Here is a 15,828-nt window from a genome sequence, read left to right as displayed (position 1 = left end):
ATGCCTATGCCACCTACCCTCATAGCCTTTGCCTTGTGCAGTAAAATATATGTGCAGAATGAGTGCACTGAACATGTCCAGTAAGTCCTGTGTATACGTGCAGTACTCCTGCACTCTTGGATCTATTGCTGTTGCACAGGAAAAAGGTTTGCCATGTACCATAAACGAGTGCAGTGCTTTGGAGAGGCACTGAAATTGTGGAGGATGTGATTTCAGCAGATACGTGCCAGGAAGCACCCAACTTAATGCACGTATACTGTGAAATAAAAAGGTAACCTCCAAATGCAATTGCTTAGATAAGGTATTCATTGCTCCTTTTGGGGAGAAGCTGATAAAGATAGCTATCATAAATTGATGTGCTTCCAGTAGCCTTTTCTACATCTAGCAGTGTATGTGCAGGAGGCTAGAACAATACTAAATCAGATTTAAGAAGAGGTGTGTTTAATGCAATGAATGCATTAGAGATGCTCAGTAGAACAAATTTACAAGGAAAAAGTAGTAGGGATGAAGTCTGAAAGATGTTTAAATAGGGAAGGAGCAAAAGGATAGAAGATAAACTGGAAGCCTGTATTATTACTAAGGAAGTGTGACAGGAATAAAAGACAAATGCTGCAAAGTAGCCCTGTGTTTAAGGTCTCTTGTGTTGATACTATATATTCTGAATTAAAAACTAACCTCCTCTTTTTTTTTCCTACTACCTTCTCAATATCAATCTGCATGAAAATTAAGAGTGGTGAAGTTAAGTCAGTGGATCCTCGACTGATTCATGTGGTGATGGATAATACTTCTCCAAGTGAGGTACGGCAGCAGTTAAGGTCTTGTATTTACAGTGTGAAACTTCATAAAAATTTAGATAGAAAACATGGAAGCAACTGAAAACTAATGCTGTGTTCACTGTGGGCTTTTGATAATGCCATTGGCAAAGGAGAATTTTAATGACCACTCTGAGGTTCTTTAAAGGTTTCCTCAAACAGTCTTTTTGTTCAGGCCTGTTTTACTAATTTCAACCATGGATCTTGGGGGGGCAGTGGTTGTTTTAATAATCATGGCTCCATTTTAAGAGGAAGTGCTCTGATAAAAGGTGTATCTATGCTCTCTGCCTTTTTCTAATGGGATCACTCTGCTTCTTCACAGGATGTTTTTTAAAATTACCATCTGGCTTCTCTGAAGCAGGCTTGTGTGCTTGTGACAAGCATTTCATTGCTTCAGTTGAGAGGTTCCATGATGATGTTTGAATCTCTGTTTTTAACCTAGGCTAAGGGGCAAGCTATCTCCTGTAGTTAAATATTGTAGGTTTTTGATAGTGGACAGAAGGTGTGCACTTCAGAAGAACTATGGGGATTGCACTTGTAGAAAAAATTACTGTGCAGATAGCTTTCATGTGTTAGCAAGAACTGTGTTGGAGGATGGCCATGTTGCATGTTTCCCAAAATCTGCCATGATGTGGTACATGGTACAGCAAAGCAGCTCAGCTACAAATCTCATTGTGAAGATCCTCTTTTAGTACAAAAAAGACAAGACTGCATTTATGCTTGTGTTCTATGATCACATGGTATCTTTCCTTAGATGTCTCAATTTGTGATTAAGTGTTTCTAAGCTTAAGAGCAGTGTAATGTATTCTAATGGAAAAATGTTCTTTGAGTAGGTATTCTTATTGTTCTGTTTAGCAATTGCATGATGTTGTCTATTATAGGGAGGGGGCCTAAAAGCAGCTAAATCATCTAAAGGGAAAAAGAAGAAAGAAAGTCTGGAGGGAAAGGATGGACGGAGGAGGAAAAATGCCTCAGATTCTGGGTGTGATCCTGCAACAAAGAAGCTAAAGGAGAGGGGTGAGGTGGATAGCAGTGGTAGTGATGGAGGTGAGGCAAGCAGAGGTCCTTGGAAAGGAGGCTCCAGTAGCGAAACAGGACTGGATCCAAGGGCCAAGCAGTTGCCTTCATTCATTCCGCAGATTAATCGCAATATTCGCTTTGCCACTTACACCAAAGAGAATGGCCGAACACTAGTAGTCCAGGATGAGCCAGTTGGTGGTGACACACCATTGCCCTTCACTCCATTTTCCTCTGTGGCTGGACAAGCTTTGCTAGCTGGATCTGGATGTAAAGAGGCAGGAAAATCACTGGAACAGGTTGGCCAAGGCGCGGTGACTTCTGCAACTGCAGTTACTACAGCTGCTTTGACGCCAACAACTGTGAGAATCTCTGATACCAGTTTGCCACCTGTTACTGGGCAGGAGAAACTGAAAACAGGCCGATCACAAGCCCAGGGAGAGGTGAGTAGCTCATGATCCATCATATTCAAGAAAGACATATATATCTGCAACAGGTGTTCTGCAGCACATTCCTGTTACAAAATGTGTCCGTGGAATTGAGAAAACTACTTTTCTCTGGTGAATCCCTTCCCTCCCAAAGGAAACTTGTTACCTGATGTAAGAAAGAACTCAAAATTAACATTTTTGATGGCGTTGTAAGAGACAACTTTTTAGCACTCTTATTCAACGTTAATATGAGAAGTGCAGCCTTAAAGTCACTTTAATCACTGTTGTGTCATGTGGAAAATAACCTACACCTACATAGTATCTCTTGCCTTCATAAAAATAAATATGGATGAGAACGTTCACCAAGTTGAATGTTTAAGTTACTTTAACAAAACAAAAGAGCACCTCAAAACCAGAAAAACAATGTGACTACATTTAGAGGACCTTTTACAGGTGTCTAACTTGTCTGTTGCAGCTATGATATCTCTGCAGTAGAAAATGTGCCGGTCTCATCGTATACTATCTTTGGAAACAAAGAAATAGTTAAAACATTTGAGATTGGTACCATTAGAATAAATGTTAATAAAGGACTCAGTCTGGAAGCAGCTTGAAGACTTTTTAGTTACATGTTTGTATTTAGGGGAAGAAGTGAGAAAGTAGAAGGGAAACACTGTTAAAAACAAACTAGAAGACTTTTTAAGTAACCAAATGAAGCCTTCATCAAAACAAAAGAAAACCAAAACCTCACCTCAGTAAGTATAGCAAAAATGAAGTAACCTGTAGTCTACTGTATAAAAAAAGTTAAGAAAAATGGGAGGTATATTAGGGAGTCCAAGGTGGTTGCCACAGGGTTGAATGGATTTCATTCTTGTCTTTTGTATTAGCTAATGGAATGGGGGGAAAGCTGAGATGTTTACTTTGGGATAAGGATTCCTAGATGGTAAGGTGTAACAGAGAAACAGAATTGTAGAATACTGCAGTGTTACCTAATGACATTGTTATACTGTAGCCTGCTCTCCTCCATCCCACCACCCCCTGCGAAAAGAAAAATAAAAGGAGGGAAACAAGTTCAGACTTAGGAGCAACTACAAATGGTGCAGGTAAACAGTCAAAATTGTATCTGTCATCGGTGGTAATAAGGGAGAACTTGAGTTTTTCTGAGAAATTTTGGTACTGCATCTTCCCTCCCTCTCCACAACCCCAAATCATTTGGTTTACATCATTATTAAATAATCTGGCTTCGGAATTTGCAGGCAGATCACTAATCCATTTCCAACTGTATTTTCCTCTAGGGAACCTGACATAAAGCAGTAAGAGTGTTGTAGATAGTTCACGCGTGTTGCTGCTTTAGACTGTCCACTTCATCTTGGTGGTTTTGTCCTCGAAATCGCTTCATAAGATTACGCTTTTAAGAACTGTTAGAACTCAGTTTGTGAAAATCTCTTTGATTCTAAAAAGAGATACCTGAAATTCGAATATCTGGAAGAACTGTCATGGGGGACATGAATAGGTTATTCAAGTTGTTACAGCTGGAGGTTGATACCAAGGAACAAGCTAAACATTAGTTTGTGGTGTAGTAGGTGTGCAGTAACCCTAATTACCAGTAGGATGTGTTGCAGAGAGGCTGTGGTTGTATTTAACATGGCCTTGGAATAGTGTATTAATCATGAAAAGGTTTCTACATGGAAACTCAAAGAAAAGGGATAGAACCAATGACTTAGTTGCAGAATATAATCAGTTACAGTAGGACTGGGAGGATTGGAAAATCTGAGTAAGTATAAATTGAGAAGAGAGCAAGTAAATATTCCATATCACAGTTATGAGTCTACTAAAAATCTGACAACTTTCCAGTATTTGAAGATCATAAAAATTAAGCTTGTTGTGCCTAACCTCTACTGAATAATCCCTGGAAGGTAACACGTCATAGGCATCTATCTACCTGTTGGTAAATGCAGCTTACTGTGACCAGAAACAGTTTGTTCACTAACTGCTTCTTTGTGGAATTAACTTCACAAACTAAGTTAATTATTTCAGGGGTGCTGGTTAAGTAGGAGAAGCTTATCAGGATGATTTTAGGTGAGGGTAAAAGATGAGTTTCAATTAAAAACAGTCTCAATTTTTAATTGAAGTTTCAGTTAAAGTTTCGATTAAAATTCCCTGCTTGCTAATTTGAATGAAAACACTCAGTAGTTTAAATAACTTTTCTGTGAATTAGTTGACCTTGTCTTGTGTTTCACTTTCGTTCTAAAGCATGGTAAGACATTAAGTGTTCATTTTCTCTGTATGTCTTAGATATGTAGTGGACACTGTTAGCTCATTAGTTTCAATAGCTTGTGGGTAGGAACAGTTAGGCTAGCAGAATCCTTAAAGAAGTTTCTTCACTGTAAATAATTCTGCTAGAAGTTTCTGTTCCAGGTGGATAAGCAAAATGCTGATTGTACAGGTAGATGAACCAAAGTATTGCTGAATCAAGCAAGAATCGTTTAAGAGGCTAATGCTTATTTTGTTTCAGAATTCCCAGAATTCACTTCTGGCTTCTGGATTTGGAATCTCACTCCCAAGTGCTTCTCAGTCCTTGATTTTTGGGGGTGGAAGGAGCCAATCAAATGGAGTGGTGACTACAGAAAGCAAGCCTTCTGGATTTCCTTTTGGCTCTAGTACTGGACAAGAGGCTCAGAAAGATTCTGATCTATCCAAGAACTTGTTTTTTCAGTGCATGTCCCAAAATCTACCTTCCAGTAACTACTTTACGGTCATTTCGGAGAGCTTGACTGAAGATGCCTCTAGTCGGGACTCATTCAAGCAGTGTACAGAGAGTGTGGGTGCTGGCATCTGTAAAGGCAAAAGTCTTTCAGTGGACACTAAACCAGGAGCCCAGTCTGGTGGTTCTGTGGAGCGGAAGCTGCCTGTGGAATCTATGCCTACGCTTACTCCAGCCTTTTCACGAAGTGTGTTGAATACTCGTCCCCCAGATAGTCATGAAAACCTATTTTTACAGCCCCCAAAGCTATCAAGAGAGGAACCCTCAAACCCTTTCCTGGCATTTGCTGAGAAAGCAGAACTTAGTCCTTTCAGTGGCTTTGCATCTTCATCTCAGACAGGGGTTTCTATTCCCTCTACACCTGTGGGTCACAAGGCCACTTCTGGCTGGCTGGAATCGCTCACCTCTGCAGACTCCTCCCTATCTAAGAAGAAGACCTTGTTTATAACAACTGACTCTTCAAAGATGATCTCCAGTACTCCCGGTTCAACAGTTGCTGCTGGTGTTCAGAGCCCTTCCACTATAGGGAATGGCTGTTCAAGCTCACCAACCAGTAACTTGACACAGCCTATTGAGATGCCCACACTTTCTTCCAGCCCAACAGAAGAAAAACCAGCTGTTGGGCCTGGCCAGCAGGACAATCCTCTTCTGAAAACCTTTTCTAATGTGTTTGGCAGACATCCACCTGGCTTTTTCTCTTTGCAGGCAGAATTTCCACAGGAGAGCAAAGCCCCTTTTGAAGCTGTGAAAAGGTTCTCTCTAGATGAGCGAAGCTTGACGTCCAAACAGGACTCAGACTCCAGTACCAATAGTGATCTGTCAGATCTGAGTGATTCTGAAGACCAGCTGCAGGCCAAGGCTTGTATGAAGGGAATCCCTGACCACTTGATGGCAAAGCTAGGCCCCAATGCAGAGCGCAATGCTGAATTGCTGCTGGGGAAAGGAAAAGGGAAGCAAGCCCCAAAGGGCCGTCCCCGCACAGCCCCCCTAAAAGGTGATGACTTGAATTCAGGGTGTCTTGAAGCACAAGGAGGTGGGATGCTGGGATATCTCCTGTGTGATGAACTATGTGAACTAACCACAGGTATAAACCTCATTTATGCTCAGTAGGCAGCACACAGGATGTTTACAAGGCTAAAGCTTAAGGCTTCTTTAATGTGAATGAACATGTTCACTTCGAGAAATGTTTAAGCATTTGTCAGGACAAAAGAACAGTATGCTGCAGACTTGAACAGTCTTACTGGTTTTGCATGCATATGATCATACAGGTTTCTGAAAATACGTTTATTTGGGCCAGTATCCTTTTGCTGTTGCAGTTATCTAATGAATTTTTACTTCTACTTTGCCTCAACCAGTTGGTCAGTCTGTCCTGAAAGATATGAGCAAGGTGAGAAAGCTGAAACAGTCAGGTGAGCCTTTTCTTCAGGATGGCTCTTGCATCAATGTGGCTCCGCACCTGCACAAGTGCCGGGAGTGCCGTCTGGAGCGGTACCGCAAATTCAAGGAGCAAGAGCAAGACGACTCAACTGTGGCATGTCGCTTCTTCCATTTTCGGAGGTGCTCAAATCTTTCCTTCCTTCAAATGTAGTCTGTGTGCAGGCTTGGACTGTGCCCAAGCACAAAGTAAATATGTTTTACTTATTTAATATGCTTGGGTACAATAATGAAGATTTTGAATGTCTTGCAGTTCCCTGTATCACCTGCCTGTAATTCCCTCACTGGGGTGGTAAGAGTTGCTGTTGGGAGATAGAGGTATATGGTACTGAGCCTCCAGGTCCACCCTCAGGAAATAGAATTTGCTTTATTGGGTAGAATTTACTGCTGGGTAGCAGTTTGTGTGGAACAACTGTTGTCTCCCTCTTTCATAGAGTTTAGAACAAAGATAGAATTTTACAAGTTCACAGGTAACGAAACATTCTAGTATGAGGCTAATGTTTGACTAGGTTCTGTTGAGAACAGAACTGATTTTTAGGGGTAGAGTACCACCTGTATTTTTTCTGTCTTCTGTACCTGTCTTACAGTTCTTTAACCTCTCATGCTTTTCTTCATCTTTCTTAACTGCCTATTCTAGCAAGTGCTAGGTGTCTTTTTCCGAAAAGGTGTTTGTTCACTTTCTGACATGTAAAGAGTGAAGTAAATTTTTTAGTGTGTGCCACCCATGCCGTAAGGATTATAGCTGCTTTTCTTCCCAGACTTGTTAAAAATTAATCTAGCTTTGAGGTTAAAGACAAGATTGGTTTTGCTCAAAAATAAAGTTACCTTTAATATTGGCATGAGACATACAGGGTTCTATAACTTACACCTTCTGTTGTTGCACCTTTTACCACGCAAAGACAAGGAGGGTCAACAGCTACTGGTAAAACAGCTGTGACTTGCCTCTGTGGAGAGCAGTGGCAAGAATAGTAGTAGTACAGTAAGGATTTTTATGTCTTGTAATGTGGACTGTTAGAACAGTTGCCAAGTGCTAGCAGCTCTAGCCAGAACTGAAATATTGGTTTCCCCAAAAGTGGGAAATAACTTTCTCCTGAGTAGAATGAGAACCATGCACAATTTTACAAGCAGCATCATGCAGGAGCACAAATAAATTGAATTTTGTCATCTCTTTCTGTCAATAATATAGAGAAAAGTGACTTACTAAACTGTAGCCATTTTCTACATGTGGAATTTCCCACCAATGCTTGCTGGGCCCTGGAGATTCATTCTAGTGGTTTTGCGGATGTTGCCTTTGTGTACCTTATTCTCTATTACTTGGATTTGCATAATAATTGTACTGGCAGATTATACCACCTAGTTCAAGCCCTTTTCTCCCTTTCTGGGTTAATGTTCTGACACAGATAGCATTATAAGTTAGTTAAAGGTGGTTGAGCAGCTTCTCGATTACTCCGTCCTGTTTTCTGCAGGCTGATATTTACCCGGAAAGGTATTCTACGAGTAGAGGGTTTCTTGAACCCACAACAGAGTGACCCTGATGCCATGAGCCTGTGGATTCCTTCTTCCTCCCCTGCAGAGGGGATCGATCTGGAAACTTCCAAATATATCCTGGCCAATGTTGGGGACCAGTTCTGCCAGCTGGTTATGTCAGAGAAGGAGGCAATGATGATGGTGGAGCCACATCGTAAGCTGGGCTTTTGAAGTGTTTTTTGTCCATCTTCTCTGTGTAATACGCGTACAATGCAGTGGAATAGAGTTGAAAGTGTAATAAAATTTTTTGTTAAAATGCTTCTCTTTTTCTTTCAAAGAGAAGGTTATATTCACCTTTTTGGGGGGGGGGGGGGTAATCGTGGGACCAGCATTTAGGATTTTTCTTTTGGATCAGTGCTAACCAGGAAGCTAACAGTAACTTTCCCAGACATCCTTAAATTATTTTTCAATAAATAAATGCAGGAGTTGGCTGGCCCATGCTTCTAAGAAAATAGAAATAAGTTCAGAATGCTTATCATACTGACCAGCTATGCTTTAATGAGCAGCTTTTCTTACATATTCCTATCCTGTTATGTTCTAGGGTCATCACAGAAAAGCTCAGGGTTTTCTAGGGATTGAGCAGTACCTGCATTCACCCTGCAAGGACTCAGCTGAGCAACTGGTTGCCAGCATTGCCAATACAAGGGGAAGTAGGTTTAGAAAAAATTTTCCAAAGGTGTCTAGTACAGCCTATTGCATGGGGTAGTTCTGGCTGTCTTATTTTTCCCATTAGCTTCTGGAATGTACAAGGCCAGCCATTTGGAGAGGGCTTCCCCTTCCTCAGTGAATGTGTCAGTTTAGAATCTGCAGAGTTGGCAGGCTTCCAATTAGTAAAGTTAACTATGCATTCTTCATAGTTTTATAAGTTCACATTATCTGTTCCTAAAAAGTAGCAGAAGTTTTATATTTTTGCTCTACGTTCTGTAAGTGCTCCTTGAAATTCAGCTACTGCAGATCTCTGTGAGGTGCTTCATTTCTTTGTAGCATGTATGTTTTGGGACTTGACCTTACCTGCTCTTAGAAATGAGTGCTTTAATAGTGTCGAAAGACTAGCAACTCAAAGAATGTGCCTCTGGATGTACAAAGTATGTGTTCCTATACTCTGCCCTCAGTTCACGTTTCTGTGAATTGTTTCTTTATCAATGTTACTGCGATATTCTCAAATTAGGCAGAAGAAATGAAAAATGTCAGAGCAGTAATTCCTACTGTTCCTTCTCTTTATAGAGAAAGTGGCATGGAAACGAGCAGTACGTGGCGTGAGGGAAATGTGTGATGTATGTGAGACAACACTCTTCAACATCCATTGGGTTTGTCGCAAATGTGGTTTTGGGGTCTGCTTGGACTGTTACCGGCTGAGGAAGAGCCGTCCACGTAGTGGTAGGTGCTGGGCTTTTTTTCCCCCCACTGTAGTCTTTAAACTGGCTGGCTTTCAGTGGGGATAGTTTCTGGGAAGTTGCTGAAGGTTTTGTGGCAGAGTAAGTGAGTGTCTTTGGTGCTGCTGTTCCATTCTTTAGATACTTGTGTTTTATCTGTTTGATTAGAATTTGGTTATTAAAATAACAACATCAGCAGGCATAGTCTGTCTGCTGAGGCTACTGTATAGTTCTGACTTTTCCTCAGAGAGTATAAAGGAAAAACTTAAGTAATACCTTAACAGATTGGAACCATTGCAAGATGAAGTAGTAAGCAAACATTGCAGAGAATTCCTTTCTATAACAAGGAGTTAGAAAGTTTTTTTTGATTCCTTGGTGCACTAGGGTTTATAATTCAGGAAAAAGCTTAGTAAGTTCAATTTCTAACAAAGAGAGGTGCACTGTTTACAAAAGTGAGTACCTGGTTGTGTTTTTTTTTTTTGTGGGGGTGTTTTGTTTTGGTTTTTTTTTATTGTATTGAGACCGCTTTGGTAGCATGCACACTGGCAATGGGCAGTCAAGTGTAAGGCTATTAGTGACAGTTACTTTATTATATGGAGCAGATGTACGAAATATTGGATGTTAATAAGCGCGAGTACTGCTGTCTATTCATTATGATAAAGGTGCCAGAGACCATTAAATGAATTATGATGTCACCTGTTTTTAAATCGCTGTTGTGGGTTAACCCCAGCAGGCAGCTGAGCACCATGGAGCCACTTGCTCACTCCCATAGCACTGGGACTGGGAAAGAGGAAAGGAAGAATAAAAGCAGGAAACTTGTGGGTCAAGATAAAAATTGTTTAATAAGCAAAGGAGGAATAGAAAAAGAAAACGAAGGAAGTGATGCAAAGGCAATCACTCGCCACATCCCAGGGGCAGGCCATTTCCCAGCAGTTTCCCAAGCAAAACATGGCTTAGCCCCCTCAAACTCTGCCTCCGCTCTGTCTTTGTTGCCGAGTGTGACTTGTATGGCGTGGAACATCCCTTTGCTGAGTTTGGATCCCCTGCCTGGTGGTGTTCCATTCCAACCTGCTGTGCATCCTCAATTTGTTTGCTGCTGGGGTGGGGCGGGGGGAGCGGGTAGAGAGAGAAGGAGAAGACCTGGACACTGCAAAGGCTGTTCAGCAATAGCTACAACATTAGTGTGTTATCAGCCTGGTTTTGATCATAAGTCTAAAACAGCACTGCAAGAGCTGCTATGAATAAAATTAACTCCATCCCAGCCAGACCCAGTATAATAATGAAGCCTATGAAATTATTGCCAGAATATACCAGAAAAGAGCATAACAGTCTTATTATGTGGTTAACCAGGGTACAGTGGATATAGCTGAAAGTCAGTAGAATAGGGTTTCTTGTGTTGTAATTATGTTTTATTAATCAAGTCTGAAATTTTAGAATGGACCAAAATGTAGAGCCAAGGCATTACTTAAATACAATTGCATGCTTTGAGGCTTCTGAACATTGAACTGTAGAAACAACCTACACAGACACCAAGTCTAAAGGACCCTGAAATGAAGTTTTGTGATCCTTCTCATATTCTCACACTCATCCTTCCACCTCGCCTTCTTTTTAAAGGAAGAGAATGGCATGCATTTTATGCAGCTACGTATTTGTAAACCAGACTTGGTGTAAAATCTGAAGAATTATAAATCTGTCAGGCTACTTTTCAAACTACTGATTTTCTACTTTCTAGCTTTGTAAGTAGATAGGCTGACGAGAGCTTAGTTTTCTCTTCCTGGAATAGATCTTCAGATACTTTTTTTGTTGAAAAAGCTTGAGAGATGATGACAAGAAAAGATAGAATTACTCTGTACCTTAGGAAAGTATAATGAGAGCAAAAGTATGATATTTAAAAACTGAGGCTGGAAGCCAGGGTTTTTAGCTGACTGAAATAAGCAACTAGAGATGAAGAAAAAATGACTGTGGTAGTTTTATAATCCGAAGAGGCAAAGAAGTTGCTGTAGATCCTGGTTTCATGGCCTGTATTTTATAGTTTATTTCTGAGATAAACAGGCTAATCTCTGCACTGTACAGAATTAAAAAAAAACAAAAAAAAAAAAAAGGGAACAAACCCCAATATTGATGCAGAAATACTCTGATGGTAAATTTTTAGTGAATTCTGTACAAAATTTTACTTTTTTTATGTGTCTTTATTCTAGAGACAGAGGAGATTGGTGACGAGGAAGTCTTTGCGTGGCTGAAATGTGCAAAGGGTCAGTCTCATGAGCCAGAGAATCTTATGCCTACACAGATCATTCCTGGTACAGGTAATGCTTGAAACCTGAAAGAAAAAAATTCCAAATCTTGTCTCAAGCGAAAGTGGAAAAACTACTAAGATGGTTGGTGTTCAGGCTGATACCTTTCCTACCATGGGTTCAGAGGAGTCTTCCACTTGTGACAGTGGAAGGATTGAAGGGACGATAAATTAAGTCAGATCAAGCTGTGAATTTAAAGTGAACACCCTGCTGATGCTGGCTGTGACTTCTTGTGCTCAGCTGGTTTTAATTTTATCAGAAAATTTGGTTAACTTGCAAGAACTTTTATTTTTTTTATTTTTTATTCGGGGAGAGAAGTAAATTGTCAGTGCTGACCATTTACTTGACAGTTTGCATAACTGGTCCTGAAAATTATCGAATCACAGACTGGTTTTGATTGGAAGGGACCTTAAACTTCATTCAGTTCCAGCCCCCTGCCATGGGCAGTGACATCTTCCACTAGAGCAGCTTGCTCCCAGCCCTGTCCAACCAGGCCATGATGGGGCAGCCACAGCTTCTGTGGGCACCTTCCTCCTCTGGCCAGTGCCTCACCACCCTCATTGTAAAAAAAAAAAAAAAAAAATCTTCCTTGTGACCACTCTAAACCTACTCTTGGTTTAAGACCACTGCCTCTTTTTCTGTCGCTACAGGTCCTGGTAAAAAGTGTCTCTCTGTCTTTTATGATCCCCCTTTACATACTGAAAGACCACAGTATGATCTCCAGGTCAAACCATGCCAGCTGTCTCAGCTTTTCTTGACAGGAGAGGTGCTCCAGCCCTCTCGTCATTTCTGTAGATCTGCTCTAGACCTGCTTGAACAGGTCCATGTCTGTCTTGTACTTGGCATCCTGAGCTGGACAAATGCAGGACTGCAGGTGGGATGGGGTGAAGTGGGATAGACTAGAGAGGAAAAATCGCTTCCCTTGACCTTCTGGCCATGCTTCTTTTGATGCAGCCCAGGGTACAGCACTGCTTTCTGGGCTGTAAGCACACACTGCCGGCTCCCATCCAACTTCTTACCCACCAGTACCCCTAGGTCTGCAGGGCTGGTCTCAATCCATTCATCCCCCCAGTCTATTGATACTGAGGATTGTCCCAACCCAGGTGTGGGACCTGGCCTAGCTGAGACTATAGTCTCTGGTTCAAAGTTGCCTCATTGCTCTAATCATTGGACCCTCTATAGAATAATAGGAGCAGATGATAATCTGTAGGATTTGCCAGGCTTGACGGCCTCTCAGTGACATTGCTAAGCTGGTGTTAGCACAGTTATACAGGCTATCCAGAGACAAGTGTCTTGTTGTAGCATGTGATCTTAAAGATACTTAGCAGTAATACTGGGGAAAGAAAAAACCCCAAACCATTCATCTGAATATATCTTATAGTTAAGACCTTGTTTTTAGATTTCTGTACATGTGATACTGAAGACTTTTAACTTTATTCCCAGCACTTTACAATATTGGAGACATGGTTCATGCAGCACGAGGCAAATGGGGTATTAAAGCCAATTGTCCATGTATTAACCGGCAGAACAAATCTGTGTTGAGACCGGCTGTCACTAATGGAATATCACAGGTATGTAATATGAGCCTGAAATGCCTTGTTTGACATTTACATTTTTAAGATGTATTAAAATGTTAGATCCTTTAGAATAATCCATTGTGAAACACAAACTTTAATTTCTCCATACGTGTTCTGAGTGGTTTAGCTTAGCAAAAATCTTCTGGGGTATTTTTTGGAGATGTGTGCTGCAACATTATTTATCAAGTGGATATTTGAGCTAATGCTCTTATGTAGAAGTTTGGTAAGAAGCCATTCATGTTAATGCTGTATCTTAAACCAAACCACTAAGTAGCTTGCAGTGTATGCATTTATTTTGTTATGGTTCCTGAATTTTGAATTTTGTGCTGAATCTACAGCAGTTCTGTTACTGTTCACACCAGAAGTTATCCTATAAAAAAAAAATCAGAAAGCCCGGTCTTATGTTAAAAGATAACTGAAAGATGGCATGGTAAGAATTCATGCAACAAGGTCTAATGTACTTGGAGAAGAAGCTCCTGTACTCTGATGCAGTGTAAGCATAACCGAATTCTACTGTGTGCTTAAAGCAAATGATCAAATAAAATCAACAAACAAAATCCACTGCATTAGATAACTAAAATGTCTCCCAAGTTGAACTACTCCCTTTATTCAACATTTAGCAGTTGTTTATATCTTTGTTTTAGCTTCCGACTGTAAATCCTAGTGCATCAGTCTCTGGAAATGAGAACACCTTTTCCACTGGAGCAGGGACAACAGGAGTGGGGCAACTAGAAACTGACACCATTCCAAAATCTGAAGCAACTGATAATAGGATAGAAGAATCTGCAAAAGCAGAGACATTACCAAACAGTAACACTGGTGAAATAAAGACTAACAGACCCCTTTGTCCAGAAACAGCTCCATCGTCAGCCTTACACTGGCTTGCTGATCTAGCAACGCAAAAAGCAAAAGAAGAAACAAAAGGTGAGCAGAAGACATACCCTCTGGTGTTGGAATTAGAAGATACTGTTCGGTTGCTATTGTTTGTGAGAGTGCTTAGCCCTAAATAGAAAAGAACAAGATGATATTTTTCTCCCTTTGCCTCTTAGAACCAGTTTCTTTTACAGGTTTAGGAGTACTCAAAGCTGGAAAGAAGATGATACAGCTGAAGATAAACATACTGTCTTGTCACTCCTGGTTTATTTCAGTGCCAGTTTTTGTATTTATTTTCTAAGTAATATGCAGCCGGTATGTGATGTAATCAATTTCAGATGCAACTTTGTTGCTTCATTGAAGTACAGTTTTTTTGTGTGCTGTGTGAAGAGTGCATTTCCAAAGACTTAAGAGTCCAATTGGAGGGTCAGAATGAAAGCTTAGATTTTTTTTCATACTCGGTAGTTTCAGTGTGATTCTCAGTATGAAATAAGTGTTCACAAAATACACCTCCCAGTTGTCAAGCGGTAGCACAACTAACACAGGATTTATTCCTTTCCATGTGTCTAGCAGGAACTACTTTATATGTCAGTGTTAAATGTTCATGACTCTCTCTCTAGTTTTTTAGGGCTTAATCACTAATAATTTTGACCACAGTTAAAATATTTCATATTTCATATTGAAACATTAGTTCAGAAAGTCAAGGAAATGTTTATTTGATTGAGTCTATTACCGAGTTGTGGTTTGTTGTGTATCAGAGGCACTCACATCCACTGTTCTATTCAAAACATGAACAGCACATGAAGGGTAAAATTTATCTGAAGTGTATGATGACTGTGAATCATTTTGAGATGCCTCATTCACTGTTACAATGATGATTTACCTTTTCCGCAAGTTTCTATCAATACCCTATTTAATGCAAGAGCAAATAACTCCAGAGAACTTTTTAGTCATTTGAACTTTGACTTTTTTTTGCTGATGTTGCAATTTACCTTGCAGAATCAGGATCACTGAGGTCAGTGCTTAACAAAGAATCCCATTCACCCTTTGGATTGGATTCCTTCAACTCCACTACAAAGGCTTCCCCACTAACTCCAAAGCTGTTTAATAGCCTCTTGTTGGGCCCTGTGACATCTAGCAATAAAGCCGAAGGCTCCAGCCTCAGAGATCTGCTGCACACAGGGCCAGGAAAGCTTCCTCAGGTCCCATTAGACACAGGAGTCCCCTTTCCTCCAGTCTTTTCTGCAGCTTCTATGGCAAGTAATTTTGTATTCCTTTGATATCTGTTCTGTGGAAGATTTCGTGATGATCTAAATGTTTTTATAGTATCTTATTTTTAAATGTTAAAACAATGCAATGTCTCACCAAACTGACCACCCTACAAAGACACAGCAAATTTTCATGCGAATTGTTAGTGGTTTGGTTACTACTGCTGTGGAGAAGCTATTCCTTGCAAGAGACCAAAAAAGTGAGTTATATGTAGTCTTTAAATTGTTTAACTGATAATCAGCATCCCTATAAAAGCTCGCTTTAAATTCCACATCTTTAAAAATGTTGCAAGAGCATGCCACAGAAAAAGACAAAAATCTGTGAGCAAACCAGTTTGGTAAAAACACTTGTGTGTACTTGAAAGGCATTTAAGATAGAAATCAAATTTAAAGTGTAGTTGCTATTTCTGGGTTCTTATCCTGGGTACTTTGATTATCTTTAGTCTATTCTGGAGGAAATAACC

The 15,828-nt window shown here is 40.4% G+C and overlaps 1 protein-coding gene across 1 annotated transcript in view; it reads left to right on the top strand.

Annotated features, from left to right (window-relative positions):
* Window positions 1-15,828, top strand: part of KDM3B (lysine demethylase 3B) — a 56,532-nt gene that overhangs the window by 20,386 nt on the left and 20,318 nt on the right. Inside the window, exons 6-15 of the mRNA XM_057412416.1 lie at window positions 730-798; window positions 1,694-2,272; window positions 4,770-6,012; window positions 6,374-6,575; window positions 7,919-8,133; window positions 9,204-9,356; window positions 11,551-11,658; window positions 13,090-13,217; window positions 13,868-14,147; window positions 15,096-15,352. Of these exons, the coding sequence (XP_057268399.1) occupies window positions 730-798; window positions 1,694-2,272; window positions 4,770-6,012; window positions 6,374-6,575; window positions 7,919-8,133; window positions 9,204-9,356; window positions 11,551-11,658; window positions 13,090-13,217; window positions 13,868-14,147; window positions 15,096-15,352 (3,234 nt within the window). The remainder of the gene's footprint in view (window positions 1-729; window positions 799-1,693; window positions 2,273-4,769; window positions 6,013-6,373; window positions 6,576-7,918; window positions 8,134-9,203; window positions 9,357-11,550; window positions 11,659-13,089; window positions 13,218-13,867; window positions 14,148-15,095; window positions 15,353-15,828) is intronic.

Source organism: Pezoporus wallicus, unplaced genomic scaffold (genome assembly GCF_028554395.1).
Source record: "Pezoporus wallicus isolate ANWC-B61680 ecotype Strahan unplaced genomic scaffold, APGP_CSIRO_Pwel_v1 contig_7842, whole genome shotgun sequence".
NCBI classification, from domain to species: Eukaryota; Metazoa; Chordata; class Aves; order Psittaciformes; family Psittacidae; genus Pezoporus; species Pezoporus wallicus.
This window is presented reverse-complemented; position numbering and strand designations above follow the sequence as displayed.